Source organism: Phalacrocorax aristotelis, chromosome 10 (genome assembly GCF_949628215.1).
Source record: "Phalacrocorax aristotelis chromosome 10, bGulAri2.1, whole genome shotgun sequence".
NCBI lineage: Eukaryota > Metazoa > Chordata > Aves > Suliformes > Phalacrocoracidae > Phalacrocorax > Phalacrocorax aristotelis.
In genome coordinates this window covers 11,167,249-11,182,834 of record NC_134285.1, presented here as the reverse complement: position 1 = coordinate 11,182,834, position 15,586 = coordinate 11,167,249, and the positions used below count along the sequence as shown (strand labels likewise).

The 15,586-nt window shown below is 38.3% G+C and overlaps 1 protein-coding gene across 1 annotated transcript; it reads left to right on the top strand.

Annotated features, from left to right (window-relative positions):
- The first annotated feature begins 967 nt into the window (after positions 1 to 967).
- Positions 968 to 15,565, top strand: RRN3 (RNA polymerase I transcription factor RRN3). Its single transcript, XM_075105218.1, has 17 exons — positions 968 to 1,070; positions 1,566 to 1,622; positions 2,730 to 2,819; positions 2,909 to 3,038; positions 3,528 to 3,587; positions 4,615 to 4,678; positions 5,176 to 5,245; positions 6,914 to 7,012; positions 7,643 to 7,738; positions 8,188 to 8,323; positions 9,257 to 9,387; positions 10,561 to 10,691; positions 11,559 to 11,743; positions 12,299 to 12,407; positions 12,842 to 12,994; positions 13,801 to 13,888; positions 14,582 to 15,565. Exons 1-17 carry the CDS (start codon positions 978 to 980, stop codon positions 14,738 to 14,740), a joined length of 1,851 nt encoding a protein of 616 aa, XP_074961319.1. The 5' UTR covers positions 968 to 977; the 3' UTR covers positions 14,741 to 15,565.
- The last annotated feature ends 21 nt before the right edge of the window (positions 15,566 to 15,586 follow it).

Genomic DNA, 15,586 nt, shown 5'->3' with positions numbered 1-15,586 from the left:
CATGTCATATGTCGCTGTAATTAGTTTGTGAGTTGGGGAATTAAACGTTATTTTAGTAGAATATGTAAAGTAACCCATTTTGAGCAGATTGAACATTTCTGAAGAACTACATGTAAAATGCATGTTTCCATTCATATTTACCCAAGTTGCTCTGAAAATTATTGAAGCCTTTTATGCATTTAATGTTTTGTTCCATCTGAACTCTCTGATCTCCAAGCCACTACATCCTTTAAAATAGTCAGCTGGTGTGTATAAAGCAAAACAAACCTCAAACAATGTAACAAAACCCCATGGCCGTTGAAATTAATCCAGGTAATGATTTTTCTCAACGGGATATGTGTGTCTGTGTGTGTTTTGAGAGGAAAAGTAGTTCAGAGACAGAAGTGTTCCTACCCTATTTTATTCGGAGTGTTTAAGGAATGCTATCGCTACCAGCGCTGTGTTTAGCATGGGGCTAAACTACAGGGAGAGGACGAAACCATCCAGACCTCCCGACCTGTGCCTCTGCGCCAGCCCACCGCCCCACTCTCGGAGGGGAAGCCCGGCTTTAGCAGCCAGTGCCGCCGGTGGAGCCTCCCGCTGCCCCCGCCCGGCTCCCAGGGAGGGAACCGCCCCCTCCGTGCCCCGGTCCGCCGGCACCATTGACGGCAGGGGCAGAGCGGCTGCAGCCCTTCCAGCCGCGCCTCTCTATGGCGCGAGGGGAGGAGCGCTCCCCGTTTCCGGCGGGGTGAGCGCTCTTTCCGCCCGGCTGCGGCATGTGGCGACGCGGGCAGGCATCGCGCGAGGGGCTGCCGCCAGCTCAAGGCAAGGCGGGATGGCGGCGGGGACGAGGCGGTGCGGTGCGAGGGGCGACGCGCGCCCGGGGCCCGGTGCCGGCGGGGCCCCCGGGGCGAGCTAGACCCCTGAGGGAGGGTGGTCGGTGTGAGGCCGCCGGTGCTTACTTGGCTTCGCTGTCCCGCAGGCGTGGGGCCGTGACCATGCTGGGAGGGGAGGAGTTCATCAGCTCTCCGCCCAGGAAGACGGTGCGGTTCGGGGGGACCCTGACGGATATCTTGCTGAAGTACCACAAGGTGAGCGCGGCTCTGCCCCGCGGCTGCTGCTGCCGCCCGGTGCTGGCGCGCTGGTTCCTGGGATGCAGTTCCAGTGCGGGGGCGCGTTTCGTCTTACACAAGACCGTGTCTGAAGGCTTAGGAAAGAAACCTGAAGGCGGCCGAGTGCTGCGGGCTTGTGTCAGGCGGTATCGCTGTTCGAGGGGAAAAATTTCCCCCGTGAGTCAACCCGAGTGACGTCCTGAACAGCCCGGCTCGTGCCAGAGGTGCAGAGTGATCACAGCTGTGTCTGCAGCGAGAGCAGCTTCCAGTGACCCAGCGGCTTCAGTCGTCTTTCAGGGACGGGCATCTCTTACTGCTGCTTCAGTCTTCCTTAAGCTTTCTCGCTGACTTGTGTTCTCTGTGTTACTGTTAAGCAATATCAGGTTGTGCAGATACATTGTCGAAATTTGTACTTTTTGCTGGAAAAAAATGAGTGGGTGATAAGTTTCAGACTTACTTTTCTTTCCCTGCTAGGGTGAGACCACAGATTTTGAGCTGTTAAAACATCAGCTGTCAGATCCAGACATAAAGGTAAGAGTCTTGGTAGTAATGGGTCTGGTGATTTGAAGCTCGGCTGTCAAGAGTATAATCATCAGGCAAGTCATTCTGGTGCCTACCCAAGTACAACGCTTCAAACATCTTGCTGCATTTAACAGCTTTTTGCTTTGTGGAAACTATTGGAATTAAAACTCTAAACAAAAAAAAGCAATTGTCTGTTTCTCTGTATATATATTTTATATGCAGAAACTTGATAAATGATCTCTCATGCTTACAGACTCTTTACTCTAGAGAAGCTTTTTGCTTTGTGATGGGGTCTTTGTTCCAAATGAGCATCAGTGACCTAGAAAGATGATGTCTACAGATTGCTTCTGTAGATCAAACCATGGTTTCTGACTTTCACAGCCTTTAAGTTGCATGAATTTTTACCTTCTTCTGCTCTCACTAAAACCTTGTTTAATTAAGCAGTAAGATACATATACATCTAGTAGTTATACCCAGAAGTATTGTGTCACGCTCTTCTGTATAGCTGTGAGTACCCACCATATTTTTTGTCTGGTTTTGTCCTCTTTTTTCCCCCCACTTTTTTCTTTTTTCCATTTTAATTAAATCACAAAACTATGAGCAGAATGCTGCAAGAAACATAATCCTAGGTTGAATTCTTTTTAAAGAGGATGTTTTGTAAAATACAAAAGGGTTTTGGCAGGCATTTTGGAGTGTACAGACAAAATCAGTGTGAAATATTTTGTGTAGATTTGCTACTGTTTCAATATCTCTCTCATTTCAAGACTTGAATGTCCCCTCTGCTTAAAGAAGAGCAAAAAGAAAACAAAATGAAGATTGAATGCCATTTTGTTTAAATACGTACTGTGTGTGAGTTTTGTGTGCCTTGTGCAGTCTGTAACTTAAGCCTTCCAGGCAGGCTGTTGGTTTAGGAGTTGGTATGCATTTATTCTTGCATTCAAGAAGTTTCATTTGTGAGGACACAAACTTAAAGAAACTCCTTGCATGTTGATGTGAAAATAATTTCTATTTATGATGTTAACCTTTGACTTTTTATTTTAAGGATTTTGTTATTTTCTAGTAATAAGCAGTACTGTCTATTGGAATAGTTATCTCTTTTTTTCTGCTTATTTTAAGGATGCCCAGATCATTAATTGGCTGCATGAATTTCGAGCTTCTGTTGTATATTTGACCAAAGAGCTTGAACAGCTGGTCAGCATTTTATTGGTAAATATCTGTTTGTCATATGGGAAGGTTAAGAGTTTAGTACACTCAAAACATCTTTCTTTGACATCTTGGTCTTTGCTTACTTTCAGAAGCTGCCGTGGTTGAAAAGAAGCCGAGAGGTAGTGGAAGAATATCTGGGTTTTCTTGGCAATCTAGTGTCAGCACAAACTGTCCATCTTAGGCCATGCCTCCGGATGATTGTATCACAGTTTGTCCCCTGTAAGTTATTTTTCTCTTAATCTTCTTTGTTTGCTTATCAAAACGTCTTTCCTAGATAAATTCTGTATAAATATAATGCATGACACAACAAATTATTGGGTGGGGTCTTTTTGCTCTTGATTTCCTCTCTTAACTTGAATGGCTGAATTGCAATACAGATAGTTTTCTGTGCCTAGAATTTTGAAGGCATATTCTAGTGGCTAATGGAGACCCCATTTATGAAGACGTCTTGGAAAGGGATGAACTCTGTAATGCTGCTATTACTAAAAACCAAAAGCTGAAGGGAGGATTATGTCAGATGTTCTCAAGAACCTCCTGGTTCTGCGAATGAAACAGTGTTTTTGATGAGCTTCTGCTTATTTTAGAAGGTCTTGTGGATAATTTTGATGCTTTAGTCCTGATGAAGACTGTTGTCCAGTGTGTTTATTTTGGCATTGAAACTGTTACCTGTGAGATCTGTACAATTTTGATAATCTCACTTTTTGCTAGCTCGAATAACCATCAGAGAAGATGATGTGGATATTTCAGATTCTGATGATGATGATGAAAGTGAGTATAAAGGAAGTATGGCTTTTACTTTTACCAAATACCTTTACCAAAGAAGTATACAGTGTGTGTTGCTCCATTTTTACAGGATTAATTTGGCTGAGTTAATGTAAAACATTAAGAAACGGTACATCCATAAATTCCCAAGTCAAAGACTTCCTTGTACTCGCATCACTGGTGTGGTGACCCACTCCTTGTTACTTTCAATATATTCCTACTGGTGCAGTATCTGTAGGACTAAGACTGAATGCACAGGAATACTTTCCTAGTCATAGATTGTTTCAAAGACAAAGTAAAGCTAGGAGTTGTTTGGTTTCCATTTTATTTACCTCAATAAAACTAGGTAGTTTGTGGGATTCTTGAGTCTTTTTTTTGTTGTCTGCCTATGGTAAGCTCAAATGCAATCGATACACTAATTATGTGGTATTTTGTTATAAGTATTTATTGATAAGGCAAACAGATAGCTAAATGTCTTTCAAGAATTTCGTGGTTTTTTATCTTGAACGCTGGAATAAGTTCTTGTGATGACCCAGCTGCTCTTCTGCTCTACACTTGTGACACTGTTTGGATACAAAAGCCTGTTATAGAAGCCTAATTATCTGTTTGTGTGACTCTTGTGAAAACAAGGCATAATCTTTAGATAGATTTTATCTAGTTACAGACTGGGATTTAACATTATGTTCTAAATATTTGTGTATTGTGGGATAAATTTGGGATTCCAATTTTAGCATTCGGTATGAGAGCCTGTAACAACAATACCTGGCCTTGGGGCTGGCAGCACATCCAGAGTTTATTGATTGGGGTGCCATGAATTTTATTTGGAATTATTTTGCATGCTTATTTTGGTAGTAAGGCAGTTCAACTTTAAAAAAAAAAAAAAAAAAAAGCCAAACCTGACAAACCCCACATTTTGGCAAATGCAATTTCTTTGGGAATCTTTAAAATGTCTAGTTGATACAAACTGTTTTTGCTAGTTCCTTATTTAGTTTCCTGTAACCAAATGCCTAAGAGTACTTTTTTCTTTCTCTAGACCTCTCTGAAAACTTTAATACATGCCATAGAGCATTGCAAACTGTTGCAAGATATGTTCCTTCGTAAGTATATAACCATGTGGTTTTGTATGCCCTTTCCTTGCATATTTAAAACTTGTGAACTGATGAATTGTTGGGTTTGTTGGGTTTTTTTTTTTGTCTTAATTTGAAGTATAATACTTAATTTCATTGTATGATTTTTCCTAATATTAACTAACTGGTAGAACGCTGTATCCAGTCATTATGAAATTTCCATAGGCATCAGCAGCTGAAAATCCTGTTAATGTAAATAGGTAGTTGAGAAAGTCACTTTTATAGCAATGTATTTGAAGTGGCTTCTAACAAGTCCACAGTGAAAGTCTGCCACTTATTATCTGTTCTGTGATCCTTGCAAAAACAAATTTTATACAATTACTTACCTTAAAAAAAAGTTACAGTGAAATAAGCTTATTCCAGTCTGTCATTAGAGTGCTGGAGCTTCAACACTTGCTCTTGTAATAACCTATAACTTTTGGTTGGTGTTTTTTTGGGTTTTTTTTTTGTTTTTTTTTAAATTGTAGGACACCACAATTTCTCATGCCGATACTTGTGGAAAACTTTCCTTTCATCAATAAATCAGAAAGGACTCTGGTAAGAGTTGTGAATATTTGTATTTGTTCACTTCACACTTTATAAATATAGTATGACAACTCATGTGGTGGCAGATTTTTGAGGGTATTTTTAAAGATTCTTGTTTTTTATTTTTATATACACACATATATATGTATGTATATTGGTGTGTCTGTTAAGTATGCTTGGACAACCTTATACTAAAGTTCCTTGTGCATAAGCATTATGCCAGTCTTTAATGACATAACTGCATATCTTTTCCACAGGATTGCTTTCTTATTCAATGCACAAGATGGACCTCTTTGACGATGAATCTCAGGGTTGTATAGTAAGGAGGCGGTAGGATACCTGTCTCATTTGCTGTCAAAACTGGGAAGTATTTATCAGAAGAACAGGGGTTTTGATAAGCAGACAGAAAGCAATGGATGTTACAGGTGAAATCCAAGTTGCCAGTAGTGTAGGGCGTTAAGTTGTTTTATTACATCTTCGTTATAGTGCTTATGTGGTGAAAAACAAGCTGGAAACTTTTGACAGGCTACAGCTTCTGTGTGATCTCTGTATTTACTTGTTCCAACTTGATATGCTGGCACTTTATTTTACAGAAAGGCAGAGTCCTGCTCTACCAGACAAGTTCAGTTGGAGCTGTGTTTCGAACTTACCAAGTGCTGAGGAACCCCCGAAGTTCTTTGTATACCTTGATAGTTTTTGGTTTGTGGGTTTTTGTGGTTTTTTTGTTGTTGTTGTTTTTTTTAATCCAGATAACTTCGGGGCATCAGTTCCCTATCTGTGAAATGAGGGGGATAATAGCTCTTACCTGGTGTTAGGAGAAGATTTTTTATTTATTTATTTTAGCAGCTCACTGAGGAACAAATTGTGAAGAAATTCATAACTGTGTTTTCAGGGCGAAGTTTGAATGAAGTGTAATAAAAATATGGTCCATGCATTGTTTTTTAAATATTTCCAATTTATATGTTCTCATTAACTAGCTCTATCCATTTTATGTACTAAGCGAGCCAGATGGCCTGTGGAAAAATCATATGTGCTCACGTAATTAAAGGTTGTGTTATAATGCATATTCACAAAGAGGCTATGGTGTACTTAAATGTGGCACTTCACCTAACGTTATGTATTGACTTGACAATTTTGCTATGTGAAAGTTGCAACATTGTCTTCTGTACATACATGTGCATATGTGCACACTGTCTGTTAACCTGTGTGAATTATAATCAGAACAACGCTGAAGAGACTTACCTTTGGAATTTAAAATTGTTGTCAGTATAATAACCTGAAATAAAGATGTATTTAGTCTTGCTTTAAACAGCTCTACTCTACCTGGTTCTAGATGTAGTGAGGAATATTCTTGTTGATTTAATTTTCCTAGAGAAAGTTTAGAGTAAAATTCCTGTTGAAATTAGTAACTTTTCTTATAGAATATTTATAATCATTCTGACTGGAGATAGTTGAAAAAATTTGCTTGGAAGTAGTAGATTAAGAAGTTAATGATAACGCTGCTTAACAATTGAAAGTTGATGTTTGGCTTATACACTAACTTATTCCAGATGTAATACAGTCTGTTCAAAACTATTTCTGGCTCTTTAGATAACAAATTACTTGTTTTCTAAAAATCCTTGGCAGAAATGAAACTTTCTGTTAACATTATTACACATTTCAATTCATTTTGTGTTATAGGAATGTTATGTTCATAACCTGCTACGAGTTACGGTGTACCTTCCAACTCTGAGGCTTCAAATTTTGGAGCTTATTGTTGAAAAGCTGTTGAAGTTGGATGTAAGTTTGTTCTGTATCATTTTTTAAGGAAGCTTGGTGTTAAAACACACAGGGCGAGAGAAGAAATATGCTTCAGTGTCAAGCTCAATAAACAATATGTTGCAGTAGTGCTCATGATCATGAGTACAAATGCAACCAAATTTACACTTCATTCCCAGTCTGAAGATGTTCCCACACCTGAGGGTAACTGTATCATGTGTACTGTTATACCCTGCATGGAACCTCCGTGCCAGAATCAAAATAACTGTTTCATGGTGATCAGTGCTGATGTGCAGAGAATGTGCTTCTCTGTGTGGTTCATCTGTTTTATTACCCCTTTGAAGTAAAACGATTTACAGTCTTAAAAAAGACAGGAGGAGTAGCACTGTAAATGATCAAGGCTTTTTATTTTGGAGAACCTCAGCATGTAACAGTCTGGGGAAAGCTTGTATTCTGGAGGTAAAGTTTCAGGCAGTTTGGAGTATGTGTTTGTGTATTACATATAAATCCCTTTTACAACGTTTATTTAATTAAGGACAAAAATCTAGTCAAGAAATTACTTGTGTTATAATTTCTTATATAAATAATAAAAAAAGGTTTCATATTATTGTCATGGTCTTACAAAACGTAATTTCTTGTTTCCAACCGTAGGTCAGTACTCCACAGCAAGATATTGAAGACGCTGAAGAAACTGCTAATAGCTCTGATAGTGAGGAAAAACCTGCAGAGGAGGGACTTTTTGACATGGTTGGCTATCTTGTTCTACTAGAAGTTTTTCTTTTTGCTTAAAAAAAACCAAAATTCACTTTTGAGGTGGCTCTGAACTAAGACAGTGTAGGAATGCATTATTGCCTTCTTACTGCACTGCACACAGCTCTCAAAACCTGAACAGCTGACGAATGTGTTTGCTGGGTGCTGACTTCATTCATGTAAATACCCAGCATGCATGCAGTGAATGAATTTCATTCTGTAAAAACACAAGCAGGTATACATAAAGGCAATTAAAGAATTCATGGTAGTTGGCTTAGTTTACAAAAATTTGCTTACACTAAGCTATGTAATTAGATAATGCTTTTTCAAAAAAAGAAAACTTTAGCATATCACTGAAAGAGAAAGTTAGTTTCAGTTTTCCTGTAATTTCTGTCCTTAAGATGTTGTGTATATAAAAGCTACATGGCTGCCATTTTATCTACCAGGAGGAAGATGAGGAAAGAAAAGGAAACAAAGTTGCATCTTCCAGTAGTGAAAGAATGGCCCATCCACTTGCAGAGCGCCTTGATATTTTGATGACCATCCTGTTTTCCTATATTAAAGATGTTTGCCACGTGGATGGTAAGAACGCTTGAACTATAACCGGATTTGTTGTTTTGCTAACAAGTAAGAAAGATGTAAGAGGAATTCTTGCTTTCTGCTGCTACTAGATAGAGCCCTCACCCTTTAGTGGCAGAACTGTGCCGTCAGCAGGCCCGGCTGTAGGCCACATTTCTGCCTTTGTCCAGTGTTATTGGCAGAGGATTCAAAAGTACATTTATGACTTCAAAATGTCTCCATCTGAAGACTAGACCTTTAATTATATAAATATGACACTGTATCTGAACTGTGGCATTACAGGGTATAAGGGTAAATAGAGTTTTGTTTTTATATTGTGCTACAAAATTTGGGATTAGAGATACTTTCTGTTTAACCACAGTGTTTTATCATTTGGTGTACTGTATTGCATTGAGCATTAGAATTATGGATCCTTTCAACATCACAAGGACTGGAAGTAGATTAAAACAACCAGCCGTGTCACTCAATTGGAATTGCTACAGCAAGGCTTTGTGTTATAGGAAAAAACCTGAAAGAAGTGTCTTACACTGACTTTTATTAAGTGTCTGAACTTCTTAGATATATTTAAAGCAGAATATTTAGAAACCATTTTGCCATTTTTCCCATAAGTCAGGTAATTTATTTCTTAGTGTTTTCCTCTGGCTCTTCTGAATTAACACGTTATTCCAAAATCTGCATGTCTACCAGTTTTATACGTGTGTGTGTGCGCACACACAGATATTCTCCATATAGACCAATGTAAAAAGCAGTAGAACTGAAGACCTGGAAGGTCTTGCTGTATTTTTTAAATGTCAGATAAGCCTAGAAGTTGGTTGACAGTGTTTCTTTATGTATTTCTTACTGGTTTAGAAAGATATAAATGCTGCTTTTGCAGCCTAAGGGCAGGAAAAAAACCTGAAATTACTCATTTTGTTGTTTTCTTTTTTTGTTGTGTAGGCAAGCTTGACATCAAAAACACAAAGGATTTGTATCGGGATCTGGTTTCTGTTTTTGACAAGCTCATTTTACCAACTCATGCTTCATGCCATGTACAGTATTTCATGTTCTATATCTGTAGCTTTAAATTGGTGAGTAGAAGCTGTTTTTAAAATGTAGTGTCTTCTGACATTTCTGCATCCTTGTTTTGGCATTTTTTACAAAAAATAATTGGTTTCTGCTGTAATTCTAGTCTGAAGATAGTACATCAGGATTCATTAGTGTCTTTGCTTTCTTTTCCTTCTCTGTTATTCCCTTCTTCAGGTTTTTCTTTATGTGGCTGTTCTTCCCATGTTCTTCATAAACTGCAAACAGCTGCAAACAGCTTCACACTAAGCTAGTGTGAAGGAACTTGTTCAACAGACCTCTTTTACAAGAATCAGTTGGACTCTTGGACCAGAGACACAGTGCTCCAGCAAGCTTCTTCAGCATCCCCAAACCATTTTAAAGACACTGCGTTAGCTCTTCAGTTTGAAATTTTTGTCTGCTGTTTGTTCCCCTCTCGTTTTCCCATATCTCCGAAGCAAATGATTGTTCTTTCTCTTACCATATAAAAATAAGAACTTTTTTTTTTGCATGAGAGTAGCTAAAGATCCAGTTAAGCTAATGCCCTGTCTCTGGTAGTGGTGAATAGTGGATGTGTTGGAAGAAATATCAGGATGGGGCAAGCATGTTATGGTGCTTTCCTAGAATGCTTTTCCAGCCTCCAGCAGCAGTTTAGTAACTTCCTGAGCCAAAGTGATGTTCTTTCATGGTAACAGCCCATGATGGGCAAATTCAAGGAGAAAACGCCTCATGATACTATGCTTTTTGTACTGATGTGAATTTTTGGTGTCATGAACTTCTGTGGCAGAAAGTTCCACAATATAACTGTTTAAGGTGAAGAATCACTTTTGTTTCTCTAAATTTGCCTTCCTGCTATTTTCATTGGGTATCCCTGACCTCTTCTGCTACAAGAAACAGTGAAAAGTCACTTCGCGTTCACCTTCTTACTGCTCTTGTTTTTAAACTCTTCTGGTGTATCTATTCCTGACTCTTTCCTAGGCTTCTGGTTCCATTTACTTTTTACAACTAAGTATAGAAAAAAGACACAGAAAAGATTGGTTTTCCATCATGTGTAGGAACAGTTATTTACTCTGGTTATAGGTAGTTTTTTTTTCTAATAGTTTGGTTATGGAAATTGTGGGACTTGAGTATTAGGAATCGGTTACTTAAACAATGTTTTCAGCATAACAACTCACGATTTCTATGTATCTTGTTTCCAGGGATTTGCTGAGGCGTTTTTAGACCATCTTTGGAAAAAACTGCAAGATCCAAACAATCCTTCAGTGATCAGGCAGACTGCTGGGAGTTATATTGGCAGCTTCTTGGCAAGAGCTAAATTTATTCCAGTTGTGTAAGTTGTTTTGGTATATGAGCAGAACCAAACAATTCATGATGGTTGCTGAGGTTAAGAACAGAATTCATAGAATGCACACTCAGTGATGGTCGTCTATTCCTGCTGCTTTGCCAGTAAGCCTATATCAATAGTCTTGTTTGTCCTTTCTACAATACTGTTTCAGTATTGTCTTGAAGTTTCCAGGAAAATTTTGCATTTACATGATGCAGACTAATGATTGCTGGGATTTATGACTTGCTGTTTAAGGCTTCACTTACCAAGAAATGCTGAGCACAGGTAGGTTTATGTTGGCTACAGGTGGAGTCATGGATGCCAGATATGCCTGTTGTTCAGCAGCAGGTATTTTTAATGCCTTATGTTAGGCATTTTATGTAGACTCTGAGACAGGGAAGTGTTCAAGTGTTTTGATATGGATGTATTAGAATACTTCGGCAGATGGGTGAAAATGTCTTCTTTTGTACATACACATTCTGTATTTTTATGCCATTCAGGGTGGGCTTGGTGACTTTAATGTTGAGCTTAATTTGATATTGGAATTACTTGTTAGACATGGGAGGCATCTCTCTGTACTACCTGTAGCCCAGGATTCTAATTGTTTACTGTATGTTTCACACGTAACATGCATTCGTGGATTCATCTCTTCTGGCATCTTGTGCTTTCACTGCTTAGGGTTTTCAGTGCTGATATGCTGAGTTATTTGATGCTGAGATAAGGGAGAAAGCTCATAACAGAATCTCCTATTTTAAAAAGAAATTTTCTTACTGGTGTTTTGATAACCACTGAGATCCTTGAATACGTGTTTAATGTCTTTTCTGCACCATTTCAGGTGCTATTTTTACACTTGTGTTTTTTCCTTCATTATAGTACAGTAAAAGCATGCCTGGATCTTCTGGTTAACTGGATGCATAAATACATTGATAATCAGGATACAGGGGCTAATGCTTACTGTGATGTAGCCCTCCATGGGCCATTTTATTCTACATGTCAGGCAGCGTTCTATACGCTTATTTTCCGTCATAAGCAGCTTTTGGACGGCAACTTAAGGAAAGGTGAGTGTATTAGGTTTGAACAGTATTGGGATTCATTTGCGAGTCTTACTGTTGATGTGTTTTGTAATGGTCAATTCAGTCAAGTATCAGATGGCAAGTTTATGTTGTTGTCCTCTAAATAAAATGATATGGCTTGTACACCTGTTGGGCTACCAAGCTGAATAATCTTGTTCTTCCCCACTGCTGGAAACAATGCAGGTAATGATTTCTGGCCCCACTTACTGAGCATGTTTGAATTCCAGCTGCATAAAACTAGTGTGGGCTTCAATTAATAATCTTTTTTGATTACTCTGTGCCTCTGTCAGTGCCTGTAATGGGTGTGTAAGTGTACTGTCTGTATTAGAAGGATCCCTTGGCTTTGGCAGGTTACCATTATTCAGAGTAGATTTTCTGTTGCACAAGCTGTGGGCTAGATGTCTACTGTAAGAGAGCACCCTAGGGTGCACTGCTCTGATGTTGTGCGGAGTGCAGGCTGGTCAAAATGAAAATTCTTAGAAATTAAGTTAGGCTTGTATTATATATAACCTATATTTGTCAATTGTTCTTATTTTGAAGGTCTGTCATATCTGCAGAGTTTAAATTTTGAGCGCATTGTCATGTGTCAGCTAAACCCTCTGAAGATTTGTATACCCTCTGTTGTGAACTTGTTTGCTGCCATCACCAGGTACTTACTCACTTATTTCAATTTCAGCTTGGTAAGAGTGCGTGTGTGCACGCATCTAAAAAGAGCATAGTATTTAGAACATGGGTTTTGTTAGGCACAGTATTAAGTATTATCCAAGAGAGCTCGTATTATATTGCCCATATTCTAGGTGGGATAAGTGTATTTCTGGTTCAGTTCCAATGAAATCCTAGAGGACTATGAAACTGATTGCTTTGTGTTGGAGCCAATACGATTCTACTTGACATAAAGTTTATAGGAGTGCAGAGGGAGGTAGTAGATTCCTTACCTTGTGACTATCTTGAAAATTCCAGTTGGAAAATGGAATATAGATGTGATGTTTGTTTAAAAAAAAAACTTCATAATTTAATATTATCTGAAAGTTTTGCTTTCTGTGTGCTAGAAATGCTTATCTTTTCTTTATTACCTTATTAAAGGAAATACCAGTTGGTGTTCTGCTACACAATTATCGAGAGGAACAATAGGCAGTTTATACCAGTTGTTCGGAGCGGCACCGGGGGCGACCTTGTGCAGACATGCACTAACCCACTTGACAGTTTCTTCCCTTTTGATCCCTACATGCTCAAAAGGTATAGTTCAAAAATAACTTGTTTCTGCCTTGTAGGAAATAACAAACTAAAAACTGTAAGACAATGTCAGTGTTTCTACAGTTCAGTTTCTTCCCTGATCTTTAGTACTTTTCATGTTGCATATTTTAACCAGAGATTGTCAAAGGTTTGCCTTGAAATTTACTCCCACTGTGGCATATAGCGCTGAAGAAGGAACCCACGACCCAGTTTCCTGGAAGGTCCAGTTAACTTTTCATGACTTTTCTTTTGGCTTTCCTTGTTATAAGCAGTCTGTAAAATATCATAATGTTAGCCTAATACATATTTTGTTTGCATCATTTTTTTGTTTTTGGGTTTTTTGGATTTTGAGTGTATTGCTTCTTGATCAGAGACTTCAGCTTATTTAAGATATCTTGCTTTTTTTAATGAATAGTGGATTATTTGCAGCTTTTCAAAATGTCTAGTCCTATGATGTGTTAATCACTTTAATGTTAGAGGGCAACATTCTGGCTTTTTTTGTATCTTTTAAAAAAAATCCATCTTTACAGAAGGAAGACCTTTGGAAGTAAAAATTATTAGAAGAAGCCATCTAATATTCTAAAAATTTGGAAGAAAATTATGCTTACTTGCAAGTATAGTGTAGCTGTTAAAAATACCCACCTAGGAATTGGGAAACCTGACTATCAGAACTCCTCAAGCAAACAATTGTAATTTGTACCTATCAGCAAAGTAGAGTTATTTCTTCAAGGGATTAATTCAATAGTTTGTAAAACCCTACAGATGGTTATCAAAATGCCAAGCATTTTATATTGTAATTCCTCTTTCAGATCGAAGAAGATTATTGATCCTTTTTATCAATTTTGGGAAGAGCTGAGTGCCGAAGATCTTGAGAATCTGAAGAAACCCATTAAAAGGGTAATCTCTTCTGACCAAAATGCAGTTCAGCTTTTGCTGAATCTCTATCAGCTGCTTCTATTGCTGTATTCATTTTTTTGAGTAGATATGAGTACAGTAAACATTTATGGGACCTGTGATTGAAATTAGGACGCTTTGGGGATTGATTGGTTCTTACTTCGAGAACACTTTTCCCCTGTTCTGCAGAGTAGTTAGTTTAGCAGCACAGGACCACTGGGAATGCTCTCAGAATACAGACGTGCTGATGTCACTGGGAAATCCACTTTGTGGATGTGATTTAGTTCCTGTATTTCATAATGAGAGACATGTGATTCTCTTACTATGCCAGGTGGTCATGACAGTTGTAGAACAACCCAGGTCCTGAATTACATCCTTCTAAAGCTCCTGTGTAGTCTGTTTACCTTCTTGCCAAATATCTATCCTGTGTCAGATATCTGTGTTCTTCAAATGTTGTGTTTTAATTTCCTTCCTATGATGACATGTAAAAATACTTCACAGCATTGTAGCTTTTTTAACTGGTAAGTTTTGTAAACTTTCCTATAGCATTTTGATTAGCAGATCAGATTATTGCAACATTTCAGAATGTATTCTAGAAATGGCCTTTTTGGTCTCAGCATTCATTACTTCTGCCAGATCTCAATAGAAACCTGGAATATCTTTCTGCTCTCACTGATCCTTTTTGAATTTATACAGGGTACTTCTGAAGATGAAGACGATGACTTTTTGAAAGGAGAAACCCCTCAAAATGATGGTGTGGTTGGAATTGCTCCAAATTCTTATGAGTCAAATACCCGGAGCCCAGTGAGCAGCATTGGCTCCCCTCCAGACTGTTACGTGCTGTACCCTCAATGACATGGAGAATCAGAAGTTAAAAGGTTGAAAATTGTGTGCAATTTTTTGCCCTGTAAAGAGACTTCAGCTCAACTTTGCAAACTCACAGATGTTTAAGTAACTGCACTTAAGAAAAAATATTGTTTCTTAATCATCAGATTTCTACAGATATGTTATGATAAAGTCATATGTTGCTAGAAAAGCCTAGAGAATAAATAGGGTGGTATTTTACAAATTTCACATTGAAATGGTTTTTATGACTTACAAGGATTTTTTTATAGGTTTTCCTGACTCATAAAAACTTTTGTTTACTAATGTTTCTCTACAAGGTTTTATGTATCAAGGGTTGAAATTCTGGTCTTCCTACTGATTTGTGTGGGGACCAGAATTCCATTGTCAGTGTTCAAACTGTACTCTGATGACTCGTTTTGAGTTGGTTTCAAAGTAATGGTATGATCCCACAATAGGGAAGCCATGAATCAAGTCTGGCAGTGATTCTTTTGCACACATCTCTTAAGCTTCTCCTGTCTGTAGAACAGTATTTGGTAAAGCCACGTGACAATGGAAGGTGAATTCAGATGATAAACATTATAGCTCCTTAAATATGTAGCTGACATGCAACCTTCCCAGCTATGAAAGTTCAGGCTTGTAAAAGCAATGATGGTTGGAAGTTTTGAAAATGACAGAGTAGCTGAATGTATGATTTGTAGATAGTTTTCTTTGGGATGCTTGTGAAGCACTCTGACAGGTATTTATTTTGAGGATTTGAAGTTCATATGTGAATGCTGAAAATACAAAAAAACCACCCTTCCCTGATAGAAAGGAAGTGGTGGTGCCACTGGTGTCCTTGTGTTGTCCATGTGTTAG